General features: G+C 35.2%; 1 protein-coding gene across 6 annotated transcripts in view; it reads right to left on the reverse strand.

Annotated features, from left to right (window-relative positions):
• The window catches only part of DACH1 (dachshund family transcription factor 1), a 353,355-nt gene that overhangs the window by 118,202 nt on the left and 213,267 nt on the right, over window positions 1–21,886 (reverse strand). For 3 of the 6 annotated variants that reach the window (XM_063392205.1, XM_063392207.1, XM_063392206.1), the window contains exon 4: window positions 140–295. The exons of the other annotated variants lie outside the window; for them this stretch is intronic. In XM_063392205.1, the coding sequence (XP_063248275.1) occupies window positions 140–295 (156 nt within the window). The remainder of the gene's footprint in view (window positions 1–139; window positions 296–21,886) is intronic. 6 annotated transcript variants of the gene reach the window in all.

Below are 21,886 nucleotides of genomic sequence, written 5' to 3' on the forward strand. Positions count from 1 at the left end.
CCTGCTTAATACTTTAAAGGAAGTATTCCAGTATTCTGCACATCCTTGATTTTCTGTTGTCTAATTATATGAACACAAAAAAAAAGAGACAGGAACTAGAAAACTGCTGATGTTAGTGCTGAAAGATGTCAACCCGTACCATTTGGCAGGAGGTGGTTCTGTTGAAGAGGGTTGAGAGGATGGCTAACTGGAACATTAGGCTGTCCAGGCAAGTTGGGGTGGTTAACAGAGGCCTGTGATCCTTGGGTGGGGGGAGACTGAAGTTTTTCTTTATCCCAAGAACCATCACTGCTGCCTGTGGGGAATGAATATATATTATTTGGATGAATGAAGACTCCAAATTTTCAATTTCTGAATTTGGAAGCAAGGTCAGCATTCTAACCTTTTTTGCAAGTGGCAATTATTTTTAATTTTCCTTTTAATATGTGGTTTGGGGAAAGGACTTTAGTGTTGGGGTTTTTTTCCACCCTCTGAAAAAGGTATGTAAGAATAACTTTGTAAAGTTAAAAGGTAGCACACAAACTTAAAGTATTAGAGTTATGCTCATTCACATGAAGTCTGTGTTTTGTGTACATTGTACATACACTTTTCTCATACTTAGAAAATAAAATCATATACAGCACTTTTTAATATGTGAGAGAATATTTTTGCCTGTGAGATGTCAAACAAAAACATGTCCTGTTATACCAATTAAAATTTAAACTACAGTTATATTGTGTCATGTATTTGTGAATAAATAAACATTCATTGTAATAATTAAAAAATTAATTCATTGAGGGCACCGACATGCATGCATATATGCTTGGCTGATGATTCTATTTTGTATATTCAATTTTTATTTCACATTATTAATAAAAATGTAAGGGATTACATTGATTCTTGCAGTCTTCTGGTAGTGGAACAGACTATCAGCAAAGAAGAATGGGGACAAACAAGTATTGAGATGAGAAATAATTAATTTATTTGAGAAACACTGTTTTTCACTATTGCAGACTTCCCCATAAAATAACTATAGAATTAAATAAGATAGAATTAAAGGACAATATGATACACTTTGTATAAAGGACAATAATAACTAATATCTCATTATTAATTTGCATATTTATATGCAATGAAAAGGTTAAGGTCTTCCAACCTGAGAAACTGTATTATTCTCAGTGTGTACTTACATATAATGCTGAGATTGAGTGTATGTGTGTTTATGCATACACAGTAATCTATACACTCACTGCATGAGTTTATTTACCATACACAATCAATAAACAATGTTTGAATATATTAATAAATATGGATATATGCATGCATTCTCAGCAGTATTAATATACCCATCAGCAATATATGATTGCCTCCTTTTTCATGTAGAGCACAATTTCAACCTCCTGACTTTGGAAATATCTACTATTTTCATGGGAGCATCTCTTGATAGGGACTTTAGGATGACATAAGTCAAGATGTATTTGATCCATGCTCAGTTTCTATTTAGCATTATGGATTATAGAAAACTGCATATTTCTGAATGTTTTTCTACAGACATCCTGCTTTTTAATGAACAACAGAGACTGAAAAACAACAGGAACCACACCACCTCCTTTTTACTTCAGTAGAAAGGGGATAAGCCTATTAGTCCTGACATATTTTAACATCATTTTCATTGGATGACAACAGCACAGAAGTTGGTAGAATTCCAATTTAATTTCTCTAGATCTATTAAAAACCTGATTGTAAAAGCTGTACAACATAGTTTATAATGAAAAATACTCCATTATTGCCATGATTTTCTTTCCCTAGTTACTTCAGGAAGACAGTTAAGGCTTAATATAAATTCTAACTCATTAGCTCAATACTGTCTCAATCCCAGTGTAAATTGTTCAGAAGTAGGTAATGAAAATTCAGTCCAAAGTCTTCTGCAATCAAACAAAGCAATTTTATGAAACAGTGAAAAGAATCAATTATATGAGATACTTTTATTATTTTACAAGAAATTTTCATAACCTTTATGCAGTGAACATACTTAAGCCGGTAAATACATGATTCGAAACTCATGACCTCTGAAAAGTGAACGTGTTTTCTTGTATTTTGAGAACTAAGACACTCTCAAAAAGCATGAACATACTTTTAAATATATAGTAAAGCGGCTAAATCTTATCCGGAAAAGTATTTTTTTTCCTTTTAATTATATATTCTCTAATTTTCTGCTTTTTACCATTGTGATGTACATATTTCACTCTTTAAAATACAGGCCTACCCCACCCTCCTGTTTTGCTTATTCCTTCTGAAGAGTTTATAGCACTCCATTGCAGCACTCCAGTTGTGGAAGTCATCCCACCGTGTCTTTGTGCTGGCAACTCTGCCACACTTTTCCTGCTGCACAGTGGCTTCCAGCTCTTCCTGTTCGGTGGCTGTTATACTGTGTGTGTTGCTCTAGATGCATTTCAGTTGGCCTACTGATCCCACCACCTTTTTGGGGGACACAGGAAATTCCTACAGGACTATTCTTAACACATCAATAACGCCTTTTGCAGTCCTTGCCACCACATGGCTCTCCATCCTCTACCTCCAGTGAGATGGCAGAGCAAAAGACCTTGCTATAACACTGTCCTTCAAACACTGGTGTGCGTCTTCCAGTCATCTCTAATGAGCTTGATTTTATCCCTTTCCCTCCTTAAATCTAGGTTAAAGCTCTTTCAATGAGCCCTACTTACTCCTGTTTTGCCTTTGAGCCAGGTGTAGCATCTCTTATATATATATGAATACAAATAATACATATATATATAAATATATATTAGTAATTACATTAATATTTGTTAGCATTATAAGGAAGATGTTTCCATTTATAGGGCAGCTGAACTCTTAGTAGTGAGATATTTTCACTATTTTTTATCAGCAAGATCTTATACAGTACAGTTAATTTCATGTTAAATGCTGATGTTCGATATGGAGATGGAGTCAATTCTTCTGTGACCCTTCCTAACCTGGTCACAGAATTTTGCAAGGTCGGTCATAGTTTGCCAATTATGGCTCTGCCTGTGTGGCTCAGAAATTAGAGCTTTTCTAAATCAGTACTCTCTTCTGCCTCAAAATTACAGTGTCTGCTATTTTAGTGCGATACTGAACCCAGTAATGATTTGGAAGAGAGAAGACAAGTTTCAGAAAGCCAAAGTATCAAGACTAGCATTTAGTGACCTTAATTAAGTGTCCTTAATACTTGTAGTCTGGAATCATCTGTTAAGATTTGCTTATATGGAAAATGATTTATAGACAGAATCCAATGCATAATATTAGAAACCACTTTCAAACTTCTGACTGGTGAGCTCCTGAACACTTTAAGTGAACAGACACAGATACAAATAGTCTTGGCCATTCAATATGTTTTTCTTATTCTAGTTAAACAGAACACTTTTCCTCTTAGAGGAAACAGTTATTTTCATTAATGTGAAAGCAAAATAAGTGTTATTCCTTAGACCCTATTCACTGTCTGCACAACAAAGTGCAAACTACCAGTTCTGTCACTTTTTACATTTGATTTTGATTTAATGCATAAAGTGGTTTCAAAGAGTATTAAAAATCTGTTGTCTTCTTCCTCTTCACTTGTTGCCCTGCTGGAGGCTTATGTTTTTCCAGTTTCCATCAATGGTTGTCAAGTCTTTGTAATAGGATTAAAAGCTTGGACACCTGATATCCCTGGGTGCTGCAGTTCACCCTCATAAAAGCTGTTTGCTTTAAATTGAGAGAAAATCAGTTTTTAGTGGCATAATTAATTAAATTATGCAAAGTGTTCCAGATTCAGCAAAACATTTTCTGAAGCAGCAATTGGAAGCTCTACATTGCATTCAAACAGCATTTCAATTGATGCTGCACTGGGCTGACCATAGAGTGCCATTTTCAAGGCTTTCAAGCACAAGGGATCCAATTTTGAAATGCAAATGCTTAATGTTGAGTGCTCAAAACCCATACATATGTACTTCAATAGGCAATTTGGTAGCCAACTATGTATTTCATATGTGATAGTGCTAAAACAGGCACTCAAAAATTGAAATGAAGTTCCAAATGTTTAAGTACACATGCTTAAAAACCAGGCTCAGATGATCTCACATTTTCTTATGATGGACAACCCGATGGAACAAAAATGACAATACTTTTTCACAATTTAAAAAGTATATCTGCCAGAATCCATTGCTTTCCTCATCACCAATATTTCTGCACATATTTTTCATAATGTCAGTTACCTTCTCCCATAATCAGCAGTTACACAACAAACCATTATTTGTACACTGAAGTGGGTCTGTAAAAACCTGATGCCCAGATTATTTGTATTCATTAGTAGCACAATTAGGTAGCTAAGGATGGTAATAATAAATTGAAACAATTCTGAACTAGAAGGTAATGCAGCCAAGAAAAAGAAAATGAAGCAGAAAACTAGTGTACAATGTCAGCCCTGCAAACAAATACCAATCTAAACATATTAAGTTTGTTTTTATAATCATTACTCTTATTTGCAGACTCTTTTTCCTTTTTTCATTCTGACTCCATTAGGTTTCAGTTTGCTTAAATTTCTGTTTCCACAGTGTGAGCTGAACACTTTAGTTCCTGTGATAGTCAACAGGGATCCAGCCAAAAGGTTCTGGAGAGCTGCTGAGCTCATTCTGTGGGAGACAGGCCTATCTTTGGTCAGCTGAATCTGCATCTGCTGCTTCCAAAGACTGCACTGACCCTTCTCCCAGACTCACATCAATGAGTAACTAAACTCATTGAACACACAACTCCTGAGATGGCCAACAGAATTTGAATCATGTTTTACAAGGTTGGTGGGTACCACACAGCACCTGCAGGAGATCCCAAGGCTATCTGGAGGTGCATATCAGGCAGGATACTCAGGGGTATCCAAGGTAGCAGCATATATCTATGCCTAAGCAGCTAAGTCTAACCTTTTTTTATTATAGGTGGTTTTTAGAATTTAAAATTCAGCTATCTGCCAGGGCCTTGGGTCTTCCCTTTCTTTCATGTGGAAAACTTGATATTTTATGGAATTTCAGAGAGCAATTCAAGAATGTCTCAGGCAAGTGAACCCCAGCACTGGCTCAGGGATAATTTCAGGTGCCATTATATCCCCATGCAATATCACATAGCAAAACCACAAAAGAGTCTGATTTCCCACTAACAACTCAAACCTTTTTTTTGTGTGTGTGTGTGTGCATGTGCTACTGATCTCCTTTTAGTCTCCTAATCTTTCTGTTATCTTCTGTGTTTGCTGAAACAATTTGTATCTCAGCAACAATTACCAAACAAAGCACCAGTATCAGCTGTGTTGGCTCATTTTTCTGAAGTGGACTATTCATGATCTAGGCTATTTATGTCCACTGGAAAATATGCATAATCAGCGTGCTAAAAATTGGTAATCTTAGCCTCCTGACAGTGAGGAAACCATTTTGTAAACTGCCCAAATCAAATACTGCTGCTTTAGTCTTCGAATTGTTATAAATTTGTGATTTGATTTCAATATAATTCAGTTTCCTAAAATCAGATGTACAATTTATCTGCAATACAAGAATGTTGTGAGACTGTATAAAGGACACATGTCTACAGATAAAGGCATTTTTATAAGATCTCTATGTTACTATTACATCATTAAAGAAAAAAAAACTCTTTGCCAATTTGTAAACAGGATCTGTCTAATACTTTTGATACTTGGATTGCTACCTCTTCTGAGCTCACAAAGTAATCAAAAGAGAAAATACTATGACATGGAAAAGTGTCCCAAGTATTCTCTGTAAACTTTTGTATTTGGCTTTACATAAGGATTTTTCTCTTCTTTTTTGACCCCCTCACAAAGTTTTGCATTGTTTGGGGGCTTTTTGGTTATAAAATGGTGTTGATGCTCTTAAATAGGCCATGAGCAATGTGGGCTCTGAATTAAAAGTGTTCATAATTTTCTGTAAAATAGTAGACTCATGGGTCTGGTATTTGCAGTTCTGCTATTATCATGACATTATATACATGTGCAGTAGCAAATTTAAAAAAATAAACAAACCCATACACAAAACTCCCCTATCCTCTGATAAACATTTTGCTACAGAAATATATAAAGGAGAAGCCAAAAGAACCTTTAGAGTAACATATTGTTTATTCTTTGCTGACAAAAGTAGCAATCTGAAAAACAGTTAGTAGCCTCAATCATGTAGACTGCTTCATTCACTGTTTTAATTTTATCGCATACTTGTTTTGTGGCAATGGCAAAAAAATTATAGCTCCACTTTGCACCATAAGCCAAATTTGTACTCACTTTACTTTTCCCACATTTATGTTCTGATAATAAAAACTGTAGTAGAAACTCTTAATTCCAGGAAATAAGATTGAATTCCAAATGCTGAATACCAGAGTATAGGCTTAATCATTAATCAGGAAATACTGAATTTATATAAGTTAATAAGTGAAAGAAGCTTTTTGCAGTTACAATGAATCCCATAGAATATAGATATTTTATACTAATCCTTCACTATTTCACCAAAAAAGATTAACACAGGAAAAGCTTTTTAAAATTCAATTTAATGAATAATGAAACTGTCCAAGACAACTGAAAGCTCAGCAACTCAGTTACAGGCTGTGTGACATTTACCTAAAAATAGATTTTCCATTTGTCTCCTTTTACTAATACCTAACATGTGCTAATTTCACAGATAAAAACTAGTTTATTTTTATGGTTATATGATCTTAAAAGATAACAATGCAATTTTAGATATGCAAAAAAAAATTTGTGATATCATCACAAAACAAAAAATCAGTTGTGTTGTATGTATTGTGTTCAGGAAAATAAAAACTGGACACCATTTCTCTGTCAGGTACAGGTTAAATTTAAATAGGTTAACTTCAGATCAAAAAGCTGGAAATACAGCTAGTCCCTTGAGGAAGAGTTTTTAAAATATAGACTAATGAACCATCAGAAGTCAACCAAAACCCACCAAAAACCACTTTTTCCTTATGTCTCAACACAATGAATATCACAAAGAATTTTGCAAGCATCGCTATTACAGTGCTATGTGCTTTTGTATAAAAGTTGTCCATTCAAGAGATAATTAATATATTACTATATGTAGTAATTTCATATCATTGTGGATATGAATGTTTTCTGTATGCTTAAGGAACAGGTAAGAGTCAATATAACTTGCTGAGTAGTCTATAATAATAGGTTTAGGACATTTTCTGAAAAAATATGGTTTTTAAGTTTTCTTAGTGTAAGATCCTATTACTTCATTTTATAAAGAAAGAAAGAAGTTATCCTCATTCAATTCATTGTTCTGTATAACAGTTTAATAGGCTTCCTTTTTGGTACAGTGGAAACTAAAACAGGTCCAGAAACTTGTCCAAGGTGAAAAACACAAGTTTGAGCTTCCGAGTGATTCATGCCTATGAGTAAGTGCTTAAGCATTCCTGAAAATATGGATTTGGATGGGATTTTGTGATAAATATCTACATTGGTCTGATACAGGCAATTCCTCATTCGGTGTGGACCCTGAATTTTGATCCTTATTACCTCTCACCTGAGTTTTGCAGCCTCTAATTCTATACTAGCATTGCTCAGAAACAAGAAAAGTAAACCAAAGCAATACCATGTATGTATTCAGTAACTTGTCTTCCTCCTCCTCTTTCTCTTAAAAAAAAAGATCTCAAAAGTTTTGAAAAATAATACCTAATTACTGTACCTTTAACTCAAGAAGAAAAGTCACATCTCCAGGATATCTAAGTACGGCTGACAGTTCTGTATAAACTATAAACTAAAGGAAAACAAGTTCTAGAAAATCCTCAATAAACACACAGAAATGCAAAAAATTAATTGCATAGACGAAATGCATGAAGTGAGAACGCTAAGCTTCCCAACTTCTTCTAGTAGATAGAAATAATTGTTATCTGGTCCACAATTTTCCCCACCTATTTCAGCTGTGTTACAATATGAAAAAATAAGAGAAGCAAGATACATTGGGCTTGAAAGCACCAAAATTATAAGTGAGAAGGCCTCTGTAAAACTATGTTGAATCTACTCCAAAGAAGATGCACCAGGGATGAAAATGTAAAGCAGGGAGGTTGGCATATTACAGAGAATCAAGTTTACTGATGATTTTTTTTAAAAAATGCTGAAATAAAGAGGAATATTTTGATTTCCAGCACTATTATTATTATCATTAAAAATATCTTTTTCTAGCTTTTAGGTGCACAACTTCAATGTTATTTGAACATATGTATATGCATCTGTGTGTACACCTCTACCTTTATGTCACACACACACACAAACAAAATGTGTAAATACATACGTGGTACAATTGTGTATAAGAGTTTTACTAGAAAATATCTTCTTTTCACACACTTGGATTTGTAAATGGAGCATATTTGCCCACCAGCTCAAAATCTAGTAAGTTCAGCCCAGCAAAACAAATCACAATGTGCTTCCTTCGACCAAGAGTAACATGTACGTGATCTTGTGTTCAGCGTGGAGTGAGAATCATTATTACATCTCAGCTACAGTAACTTCATCCTACCCTTAAGCCTTTAGGTCTTTTCTGTAGTTCCATGTCCCAAGGCAGATGATGGTACCATTTCATTACTTAAGGAGGAAATCGTTCCTAAGAGTTTATGGATCCTGAGTCTTGTTTCAGGACTGCTGAAACTGTTTCTGCACATGATTTATTGTTTTCTCAGGACAACAGTGAAAAAAGTTACAACTAGTATGACCAGTAATAACAGTAATAGTAATGATATGTGACAGAGCAGGTGGACACTCCTGGCCCCAAAGGGCTTACAGTGTGAAAATACCGAAAGAAACAAGTACATATACACAGACAACAGGCTACAATGAATTTCCCTCAGTGAGAAAGCTCTACATATAATTGTGTATTTGTTTTAATTGCCTCTCACAACTGGTGTTGTTTATGCAAAAGGGATCATTTTCTCTGTGAGATTTGGTCTACCACCCTTCTCTATTTATGTACTGACACCCTACTCTACTCAAAACTGCTGATGGTTTTTCTGACTGGAGCCTTACAAAAATGATCAAAGGTAAACTCTTCACACAAAGGCAGCTAAAAGTATGAAACTGCATTAAGAGGGTAAGAATGTGAATGTGATACATCTTAAACAGCAAATTTCTCAAATATTTCCTTGGATTTTTGTGACTGGGGGAGGGAGGAGGATGTTTCTAATTAATTTTGGTATTTTTATTTCCATTTTAAAATGAAAAGAAACCACTATCTTAAAGTTATTTAACACAAAATATTTATTTACTTCAAAAGATGCCTGGATCATTGTTACTTATAACCATCTCTGGTGGCAAAAATTCCACCTAATGTGGAAAAGAGAAAAGAGTCAAACTAGTGTTTGACCAAAAAAGTCTATTGTCATTAAATGATAACATGATAATTTTTTTCAATATTGGCTTTAAAGTTGTATTTTTTTTTCTATAATAGTTCTAGGACAAGGAAGTTCACCTAAGCTATTATACCAAGATTTAGTACTCTGAACTTTACCAAGCCCACATGAATCTTATTCATAGTAGTCATTCCTGTATCTTATATCAACCTGATTTGTGAAAAATGCATGCACCTTTTAAGTGTACTTAAACAGTATCTTTAACTGTGTCTTAGACAAAATTCCTAGCCAAGTATCTACATCCAGATCCCATTCAGTAAAAATCAGAATGCTGCACTTTCAATGGTAAGAAAAAGCATAAACACACATCTTACTGTTTCCTAGCTCAGTAAGGAAACAGTAAGATGTTTCTTTGTGATCAATAATTCATCTGATCAGAGATGAGGGGAGTTACATAACAAGAGAGACAAAGAGCCAAAAAGTACTTTTTCTTCACCCTGCCTTGACTCAATCAGTGACAGTGTTCTCCAGGCCAGAACTGTGGGTACAGCTTTCAGAAAGATATCCTCTGTTCCCAAGTCTCGTGCTTTCTGACAAGTTTTGACCAGTGTATAACTGATGGCCATTATCTAGTAACAAGGTGGGTTAGATGCCTTCTCAGCAATCTGTGGTCAGTTCTCTGCACACCCAATGGATAAAGATGTTTCTGTGTGTTAAGTCCACAGACTTAAGCCCTACAAACATCAGCAATTCACATTGATCAGCCCAGTACAGAATGATAGAAACATTGAATGATTTGGGTTGGAAGGGACCTTAAGGATCAGGTAGTTGCACACCCATGCCATGGTTGGGGGGTTGCATCAGCTATTTGTAGGTTATCACTCATCCTAAATTTCTTACAACAAATATACCTCAGCTGGAGGTCTGGATTCCACTACAGTGGACAAGAACCTGAAAGCTGCTTGAAATTTTTCTACTACTGGATCTAGCAATGTGTTTCATGCTGCTTAACAAACAAACCAAACCAAACCAAACCAAACCAAACCAAACCAAACCAAACCAAACCAAACCAAACCAAACAAAACATGTTACTTTTGGATTAAAAAGTATTTAGGCTTAGATCTTGAACTAAAATATTGAACAAGGGCCAGAAGTCTTTCAGATGCTTCAGGAAAAATTATGCAAAACTTTTTTCAGATTCCAAAAGTTTTTTTATCCTGATTCAAGATTTTTATTTCTTTAAAATTCAAGTTAACATTTTTTCAGAAGCCTTATCTTTCCAAACAATCTCTGTAGTGTACAGTCAATATAGATTTCCAACAAAAATAAAAAGCTGCATTTCTCATTTTTAAATCATCAAGACATGAATGCACAGACAAATCGCTAACAGGTAACAATTCTCCCAGAAATCAAATCCTAGAATTCAATTTGGCCTAGAGGCCATAGGAAATTAGAGTGATATTCCTAGAAATGGAATTACAAATAGAAGCACCTGACACTTGGCATACAAATTTGGCATGCAGCTTATATGCCCTGCAAGATATAGAATACATAATTCCACAATTATGTTCTAAAACAGGAAAACATCTACAAATAATTTTAAAATATCTTTCATTTTAAAAGATTAAAACTAAAATCCTGTTTCCATTGAAGTCAGTGAGACTTGATAGAGGCCAAAATTTTATTCTGGTTGCTTTGAGTACCAGTCTGAGCACAGCTGACTGCAAAGATACAAGTCCTAAATCAAAGCAGTGCCTAAGCATGTTAGCTCAAAGGTTGTATAAATGCTAAAAACTGGCTAAAAAGTTTATCTTGTGGATAATTTTTCAAGGGATAAAATATGTTACTTAAATATGATATATATGATAAATGAACATTTGTCCTGTAAAGTGATTCATTAAAAAAGAAAATTTAAATATCAAGACTACCCTTAGTTTCCACAGAGATTTCTGCAGTCTCTAGTATTGACACTGTGTTAAAGCATTAGTACAATTTTTCAAGCAGATTTGTCTGAATACAATGCCTTGAAAAATTTAAAAAAGAGAACAGACAGCAAATGTCACTTCTTTAGTAGCTACAAAATGCAAACTCCAAGTCTTTTAACCTAATGAATAAATGAGTTTGTCCTTTATGTATAAAATATAGTTTGTGTTTGTTGCACAAGTTTTTTAATAATAGATGAATTTTAGGTTTGCTTCAACATATTCAATATAGTGTGATTAATTTGGTTTTTCAAAAATGCAAACTAGACATTACTATATTACTCTGCAAAATGCACAGCTTGCAACATTATTGTCTCTGTGGGATCTTAAATTGAATTGTAAAATGTGTCTTATTTCCAGTTTGATTTATGTAAGAAATTTCAGTGGATAATGCCCTTTTTGAAGTTTCAGTGCTTTCTCCAAAGAAAAAATACATAACTAAAAATCATGACATAGCTTATTATAAATCACAGCAAATTTTTATCCTTACTTAATGTTCCACTTAGAAATCATATACTGATGCTACATATTAGATTCAATTCAGTGAATTAACTTTTTTTGAAGCTTCGTATTATGACAGATTATATAACGCATTTTTGACATGTTCTGTGATTTTATTGCGATATTCCAAGTAATTACCAAATCTCTTTTTCTCTAAAAAAGCTTTCCTGTGCCCTGAGAATTAATCTATGATACCATTTAACTTGGCTTTTTGAAGTAAATATCACTAGATAAAAAGCCAGCTGGTTCTGAATAATGGGATACTTGAATGAATGTATTAGTGTTTGAAAATGAGAGTACAAATCTTTTAAAAAGATTAATTTCCATAAGAAAGATAGCTCACAGATCTACAAAAGAATAAATTCAAAACATAATAAACTGGCAGAAAGAGAGGTAGATTAAAGTAAAGGCAGCAGCACCTTGTTATTGCAGCTGTTGTATGGCAGTGATTCTGTATCAATTACAACATTTGGTAGGTATGGGCAACCCCTTCAAAGGCTTCAGTATAAAGCTTGAACCTGGAATACACAGTACACCCTATGTAATAACTTGAGTGATTAATTTTTTTTTCTTAACAGGACATAACTTTTGTTCCTAACAATCGAGTCTCTGGGAAGTGTTACAAAGACGCTTCTGACTTTAATGGGAATAGCTAACATCAGTTTTGTTTTTTTATTAAAGATTTGGATATGAATTTATCTTTATCATGGAAAGAGCTTGGCTTTATCGCCACACACAAATGCTGACATCAGCATGTAAGCTGACTTTTGTTGTCCTATGGACTTTATTTTCAATATCCTGTTTCAAAATATGTTTCCTTGAATGGGTCTAGGATTCTGTGCACACAATTGCTTTGGCTAAATATTAATGAAACAAAGTTTGCTGATGCCACTAAATACTGCAGGTTTGCATAAACAAATGCTGAGCCTCATAGAATTAAATCATACTGGGATAAACTTTGAAGTACATGGGGCATTTGTTTGTTTTTTGATGAGGGGAATAATCTAGTTTCCATCAGACCTATTTCAAGTTTTTCACTGGTAGGGTGGAAGCCAGTTTGCCCTTAGTAACCTATTCTGGGCAATCTAGTGATTTTGTCCAGAAACAGCATCCTCAAAGGATGCTATAAAGCACTGTATGAGTTAAGTGCAAGGAATTACATCTGCCAGATCCAAAAAACAAACAGCAAGACTTTCTTCTATGGTATAGATATCAAGTGCTGCAATTGCTAGTACCAGTATCATTTAGGAACAGGAGCTGAATGTTCCAAAACAATGTTCTTTTCTTGCAAAACTGGAGAGCAGGTTTCCCAGACCCGAGCAAATTTCTAAACAAGTCCAGTAGGCATGTGAAGCACAATTTCAGAAATTTCTATATTTGTCAGACTCAGATGGATTTTCAAGTGATCAGAATCAGGTATTCTAGGGTCAAAATCGAATTCCTTCATTCATATGCTTAGAAGTATTAAAACCAAATGAAAATATTTGAATGCTGAAAAATATTTCTGTTTCTATCCTGACTTATTCTCTGTGGAAGCTGAATCGTTGTTGCTGTTGAAACCTAGAACAATGAATAATGGCCTGAGGGCAGACTCTCAGATATTTTTGGTAAAAATTTTAGATAAAAATTTTACAAAGTTATAACTGTGATTACTGATGATACAGTCTATACCTAAACCGTACTATGTACAAAAACTTGCATAATTCTTATATATACATTTAAAAGACGAATTTCAACATACTTTTAAAATGCATTCTAACAGAAAAGTTACAAGGAACATTGCAATTTAAAAGATATTTGTAACATAAAAGTTGTAAAAATACTAGAACTGGACCGAAATGCCTAATCCTGAACTTCCATTTTGTTCTGGTATTTTTTCAGTTCAATTCAGCATATTTTGGTGTATATCTTGTCTGATATGTTTATGGATTTATTAGATATATAATACACATTTTTGGATATGTGTATACTTTCCACATTATTATAAAACATTTCTAAATTCAATGCTTTCAAATGACCAAATTTCTTTTCCATTCCATATTTTTTAATTTTCCCATATCACTAACAAGTGAAATGAAAGCAGATCCTGAAGTGGTGACATTTCACATGGAGTGACTATAATCAGACACTGACACAGACCACAAATGACCTACTCATATGAATACTGTTCAAAATAATAGTTGCAAAATGTGAGTCAAAGCAGAAGTTTGGTATAAGGTCACACGATCAAAGGTAATAATTAGTTAACAATTAGAGTTAAATGTTAGTCCCTGACAGTTGAGCGCAAGCAAGTGGCCATGTTGTACAACAGAACCTGTTACCCTAAACTTCAGCTATGCCAAGAGCACTGCATGGTCAGCAGAGCCCCATAAGGAATGAATTATTAAGCCATGATGACTCACAGATTTTCTTTCAGATGCTCATCCCTCTTGTCAGAGATCATTAGAGAAACATTCTACTGAATATGCAAACACACAGGACACTTGTGTTCACTATAAATGTCAACTAGAGCATGCTTTCTGTACGATACAGTTACACTGCAAGGTACAGAAACGCCTGCTGCCCCGCCAGAGAATGGCAGACTTCAGTGAAAGAAGAACCAAGTCAGAAGATTAGAATTAGATCTGTGCAGCAGCTGCCGTGACTCATCTCAAAGATCATACTTTCCTCCATTATTTCAATTTGCTAAGTCAAATAAACTGCCAGACTCCCTTGTACACTTTGAGTACACTGCAGATCTCCAAACAGGAATGAGCTTTCAGTGATTAAGAATAATTTGAACTGAGTAAATGAAAGTAAAAACAAATCAGGGAAGTATTTCAAGATGAAGGCAAATGTCTATTGCAATACAACTGAAGGGACTTCAAACATTACAAATAATTCATTTTAGAATTCAGTGACATTTACCAGTCTTTGTTAAAACTGGCTGCAAAATGTTTACAGCAATTTTCTGAAAGCAACTCCAGGTTCTTTTTTAATCATACTACTTCAGGAAAGCTGCTTTTAGTTAAAATACAAAAATCGTAGTTACAAGGTTTCTGCAAACATAACTGCCATTCCATTAAGGAAATGGCACAGCAAACAGTAAATAGTGGCCCCAAGGGAAATGTAAGTATTGATTTTATTACTATGTTGGTTGGGTTGTATTTGCAATTGTCAACTCTAATTTTAGGCTATGCATTAAGTATCCTTATAATAGCTTAAGGAAAAGAGCAAATATTAATTAGAACATATTGATAATGTTTTTATAAGTCTTAGATTTAGTGCTTACCACGCATATGTTTTGAAAACATACAAACCTACTTCTTGCTTGTAAACGTAGCTAATAAATGAACAGGCAGAAACTATAATTACATGGATTATATGATTTTTTTTGCATCAAGGCATCTACAAGATGCAATTACTTTAAAATTAAATTGAAGTGCAAAGATATTTCTTATTGCACGTGGCTATGCTATGGCAAATAAGATTGAAGGCACTGATGAAATACAAATTATAAATACAGAGATTGATTATGACTTTCATCCCAGCAACTGTTTTTTGATAGTCAGGTTCCTATTCACCATTTAGTCTCTAAGCACAGATGCCTGCTACACACAGAAGTTGCAGAATGGGTTATATTTGCAGATGCTACTAAAGGTAATTCATGTCCTCGTTTTCCTAGTCCTTAATTAATTTAAAACAGTACTTACATAAAACTAAACTTATTATACATTATCATTTGTTCCTGATAATATCCACATGCCCTTAACTTGCAGAATGACTCACTTTGGTATTATACTGCAAAAAGAAAGTAGCAGACAGATTAAAGTAACCAACGGAAAAGAAAGGTTTAAAGCTGCTTCTTCAAAGTTGCACAATCTTCCTATATGAAATGACATATGGTGAGTATGTGGTGATGGTAATTTCAAACAATGCAAGACTGATTGGACAATTCACAGGAAAAGGATTTCCTATCCACATGTACTTCACATTTCAGTTTTCAGTGTGACTTGCACAAAAGGCACATTACAAATGCCAGCTGACGTAGCTGACACTTCAGAAAAATCAATTCCTCATAAGTTCCTTGCTAAATGTGTTTAATATCTAAAGGTAGCTAAAACCAACTGTTTCTGCCACCTACAGTGTTGTCAACTCTTGTAATTGTATCACCAATCCTAAAATCATTCATACTTCTTAAAAATCTCTGCTGCAAATACATGATGATTTTAGCATCTCAGTTTAGATTAAAGAAAAATTCCTGTTTCTTGCAGTAGTGTGACATAATATCCTAGATTAGATGGACATCCCTGCGACTGGGGGAGCATAACCATCTGAGGGACATCTCCCCAGGCACAACCACACTTCCAGCCCTGCCAGGGAACTCAGGCTTTTGGGTTGTAGCTGGACATTTACCCTGGGTTTATCTAAACACTCTGTTGACTAAGTTTTACATTGTTGTTAGTCTCTGTTCTAAACCTTAAGAAAGCAGATTACAAGCACATCAGGGTCAAAATACTATTTTTCAGGGAAATGGCTTGCAACAGTTCATGTCTGTCCCAGAATCGATACATACCATACAAACGTGCAAATGCTGTTTGGGGAGGGCTCACAGGTTTCTCTGGACAGAGGAAAATAAAGACCTTACTGCATTTTTTCCTGCCCTTACCCACACTACCTGTGCGGAGCATGCACAGGGACTGATTTGCTTCATGGGATGCAGAGAGGGCATCTCTTTGTCGCTCACTGTGCTCTTCTATCATACCCAGAGAGAACCAAGCCCACAAGATACCACTACCACCACTTTGCTCTCCACCAAAGCAGAGCCTCTTGTAGAGCCGGTCTGGGAGCTGGATAAGAAAAGGCTTTCCATATGTATCCTCTGAAGATTATACAACTTAATAGCCTCTGCAGAAGCCTGAAGGTGAATAAGCTGGAGTATGTTATGTTTGGCATGTACCGGTGCACGCAGATGTATAAAAGTTCAAGGACCACATTTGTTATGCGTGCATTTATACTTTCTTTCCTCCCAGGGGACACCAAGATCTTAGTCTATTAAAGTCTAAATAACATTTAGGTGGTACAGAGTGGATTGTTCGTGGTCACCTGATAAAAGTAAACTTCCTTATTCATACTGGTTACTAAAATCTGTGGCTATTGATTTCACTGAGCTGTTATGTATATTATACAACTGTATCTTTGCTAGCAGATATTTAAAGTAGACATAAAAATGCATAAATAAAATAATAAACCTAAATTACAGGGTTTGCTTCATAAGTTATACATTTTCTGCCATGGTAGAAAAGGGCTTCAGCAATGTAAGTACAAAATGTCTGTGACAAAAATGAAATAAGAACTTCTAACTGTGTAAATTGGACTGCAATGAGCCCTGGTTAAGCTATTTTTTATAGTGGATTTCATACTTCAAGCAAATGCAATGTTCTTAATATAATAATTTCTCAATGCACATATAATAATCAATACTCACAGTGCCAAGACAGGCACTGGAATGTGGCTAAAATTGTTCATCTCAAAATTTTTTCAATAATGTTTTTTAAAATAAAATGCCTCTGTAAATGAAGACATTATATGATTATTTGAAATTCTTACTAAAGAAATCTTGTTTCTGTTATTATTGTCTAACAAGACCACAATGTTGCATCATTTAACAGGCCTGAGAAGGCAGGCAACAGAAAAAAAAAAAAAAAACAAACCATCCCTTTGAGTACAAACCTCTTTGTGTATTAAGCAAGCAAACCCATGTAACTTCATGTTTAGCAATAATAACTGTATACTGTTTCTCAAAGAAAAATTCACTGTGCCTGTTTCAATCCTGCCAGATGGTATTACCAGCATTTATTCTTGTTAAAATTTTGAATTATAGCAGGAGAGCCTGTAATTTTCTTTTTTATGTCAGAATATGTATATATACAAGAAGAAGAAAGGTAAGCAAATGTCAGTGTTATTTGAACCAAGGGAAAAAGAAGAGGAATAAAGAAATCAGCATTTTATTTTACTTAAGTGGCATTAACAAAGCCACTGACAATTTTAAACAGGGTTTATTTTTTACATACTTAGAAATAAGAGTGATTACTCTCAGAGAAATCTCTGTTGTGGTGATGAGGAGTGCACTGCCCCTAAAAGCTTCAAATTTTCCCCTGCACACCCTGACAAAAGTTCAGGGGTGATCTGCTGCCCAGAGACACATTCTTCCTCTGCTAATACAACTTTCTGCCAGTACAAGAGAGCGTTGATGAGACTGCTAGTTTTATCCCAGGGAGACTGGGTTATATTCCCAGAAGCAGGTGAAATTAGAGGGAGTTCTTCATTTTAGTGAGGAGGTTTAAGCATTCCAAGATACACACCACTCAACTCACAGGAATTTGAAATGTGTTGCGTAAATAGCTCTAGCTGGTGACATTTTCTAAGGCTAAACAAGTTGCTTGGAAAAGTGGTTTGTGCTGAGTCTTAGAGTTACTAGTAAATCAAACAACATCAGAAGTTCACGACTTGATTAACACAAGGTCCTACAAGGAAGTTTAAAAATAATACTCCTAATTTTATTTCAGCATATGAACTGATTACCCTGAATGTATTTGAAAACGTAGAAATCAGAAGGGTTTGATACACAAACCTTCTGAAAGAAACTCCGAGTTTCTCTTCCGTGAACCGGTTTCTCATACCACAGATGGTAGCCCAGGAGGGGAAATGAGTTCTGCAGACTCACCACCCACCGGTAGGGGAAGGGAGGGAGCAGACACTGAGGCTAGTTTTGACCCTACCCCCCAGAATACCAAACAGAATTGCTTCAAGTCACAATTTCCTTCTTATGCTGCTCCCAGGGCAGCATGCAATTATGTACTGCAACTGGCTTAGGGCAGGCTGGGTCTACAATTAGTCCCTTGACCTTGCTGAGACTAACAGTGTGAGTAAGGTGAGCATGACATATCTCTCTCTCAAAATTCTCAATTATTTTATGCAACTAATGTAACAGTAATTTCCCTGCATCTTAAAGAAATTGCTCGCTATCATAAAAAGAGACTTGCCTATAAACTCAACTAAAAGGTCAAAATGATAGTTCTAATTCAAAGTTTCCATAGCTTTCCCGATAAAATGAGTATGAATATAGATCGTCGCTTTATTTCTACTTTCCATTAAAAAAGCATAGGATTTTCTTCTACTTTCTGTAATAGGTTTATTAGTTATAGCTCTATTACAACAATACTCAAGGAAGTTCCATTCATATCATAGACAATTATCTGTGATAAAGCTCATGGCAGAAACTGTAGATGGGATAAATGCTGACATGGGTACATTAATGCACATGCCACTCACATCGTGTCAGGTACAGCTACCCCTTAGGTTTGAAGATACAAATGCTCCTTTCAGCACTTTGGCATATCTCAAGTAATTAGAAGCCATCTGCTGAAATCTTCTACCTTCAGTCTCAAACAGCCATCTTGAAATGGTTCGGGCTTCATGTCATGCTGGAGGGCATACCTTTCCCTCCATGCTCAGGCTGGAAGAGGCCTCAGACAGTGAGTAAGAATGAGATCATGCAGTGAAAAAAACACTGCCAGGAGTCTGACCTAGGCTGTCCAATTAATTGTCAGTGAGTTAAAACAATGCAAACTCATTAAACAAACAAATACAAATACAAACTTCTAAATTAAAGATGAAATGTGGGTCAGTTTGGGACCCAATCATTAATTAAATAATCCATAATAGCCAATTAAAATAGACTATCAGGAAGAACTGAGGCAGGGAGACATGGCTCAGTTAACCACAGAGCAAGAAGAATGTGCTTCTTCTCATCTTGTAGCCAAGATTCAGCATGCATCTACTGCATACAAGTAATGGGCACAGATGCTTGTATCCATGGTTGCAGAGGAAGATTTTTCAGGGCAACATTAAAATACCACAGCAATCAGAACTCCATGAAAAGTTACTATTTTTATCTTCCAGTTAGAGGAGCCCTGTCAGTGGGGTTACAACTTTCCTGTAACACCTGCCTTACACACACAGTACGAAAAAAACTATTATTCCTTATATCTAAAAGGTCACTTAATGAGATAGACAGAAAGAATAAAACGTGCCACAGTATATGCTTTGCATGATTAATCATACTGGGTTCTTAACCCATCATGAACATGTGATCACATGTGATCAGTGAGATTTGCTGTAAGATATATATGATACAATACAGCGGAGTTACCATGGAATAGTAGCATATAATAAATAATAAATGGAGAAAATACCCGATCATAAAGTTGAAGAACATTTCTGAGTGCACAATATTAATGGAGATCAAAAAGGCAACTAACCCATGTGTAATACATGAGTAGTGAGAAGTAACCTCCAGAACTTCCATGTAAATCAGTTAGTTATATAGCACACTGGGTCAAGGTTTAGTGAAGCAACTTCTCAAAACCATAAAAATCACTTATTGGAACAGCTGACTCTACAGCATGTATGATGAGAAGACGCTTTTTAGGAATCCTGAGTAATTAAAGGTGTTGCTTTGGCCAGTGACTATAGTTGGCATATCAAGAGCAGGCACAGCAATGTAATTTAGACAGCTCTCACAAGACAGGTGTCATAGTGTGGCCCTAAAAATGCATATTATAAAGTCCCTGAATCTACTTCATTTCAAAGGGCAAAGTTAGTCACGAAAGTCTCATAAAGCCTAGATCCCTTTCTACATCATCACTGAAAAGTGGAGTGAATGCACAGATATGCTTCAGAACCTGATCTCCCATACAGCTTTGATTAAGAATGTAAGCATGTATACTGCAAATATCAACATACAGATTATTTCGCATAATCAAAACTGAAAATAATCAAGAATATGCCATCTATTTTTTAGTTAAAATGAAGCAAATTTATCAGTTAGAGAATATGAAAGAGTACAATACAGTACAAATACTCTTTCAGAAACCCACATAGAAGTTTTGTATATAGTTTTGAGGATACATTGCTCAGAATTAACTTTTTACAAGAGAGTTTATGACTGCAAAGAACTCTACCAAGTTTTCAAAATTTAACACAATTATCTAAACATCCTTAGTTTGTGCAGCTTTGCATGAATATCCTTGAGTATAAATCCCGCAAGCACATTAATCTTCACCTGTTCAATACTCGTTTTCTAACTACACAGAAGCCTACAACAAGTGCTATTTTCCTTATTCAAATCACTGCAGTTATACCCCAACAGTGCTCATGGTATAATTATTTTTAGCTGACGAACCAGCAAAACTCACCTATCTATTAATCAATTAGTACGTCAGATTGAAGCTGTATTACAATACTATTTTGTAAAGCCAGTAATATATCTATCTTTCCTTGACAGAACAATGATCACATGTTAAAGGTGGTTGCTGCACATAGGGCAAATTTCTGCTTTTGACCACAGAAGTATCCAGTGGAGCCCTGGCTGAATCTCCTCCAGCTCACCCCATCTCCACATGGGATGGGATCCTACCTCTACATGCTTACATAAACAGCTTGTCCCCATTAATAAGGGCCTAGAAGAATCATTTACAAAGTGAGAAATCTAAAGACACTTAGAGGGCGAACACAGAAGCCAAAGTTTTTCAATATTTTCCATAAGCACCCTTTATGCACCACAGCCAAAAACAGGTGCTCAAGCTGAACTGAAGCTTGCTAGGTGGAGAATACAAAAGCCAGGAAAAGTCAGGAGACATTCCTTCAAAAGGCAAATGGGATCCACTGCTAGGCAGTATTTTTCAAAGACCCCAAAAAAGCGCACAAACATACACTCAGTAACTCTAGAACTTGGTCAGGAGCTTCAAGCACAAAAAAAAGAAAAGCTAAAGATCTACTAAAATTGCCTCAACTATGAAGTTCTGTAATTAAAAGTGAAATCAAATAGAGAAACGAGGAGCAGATGTTGGTTTTATTTCTGTATGTTGACTTTATTAAGGAAACATTTCCCCATTCCCCTCCCCCAAGACATCCTCTTCTTTCATTTACGTGCTATGATTCCTATTATTTTCTTTTCCCACTAAACAACCGTAACCTTCATCAGTACAATGAAGCCATTTATGTCT

Source organism: Prinia subflava, chromosome 3 (genome assembly GCF_021018805.1).
Source record: "Prinia subflava isolate CZ2003 ecotype Zambia chromosome 3, Cam_Psub_1.2, whole genome shotgun sequence".
Classification (NCBI taxonomy): domain Eukaryota; kingdom Metazoa; phylum Chordata; class Aves; order Passeriformes; family Cisticolidae; genus Prinia; species Prinia subflava.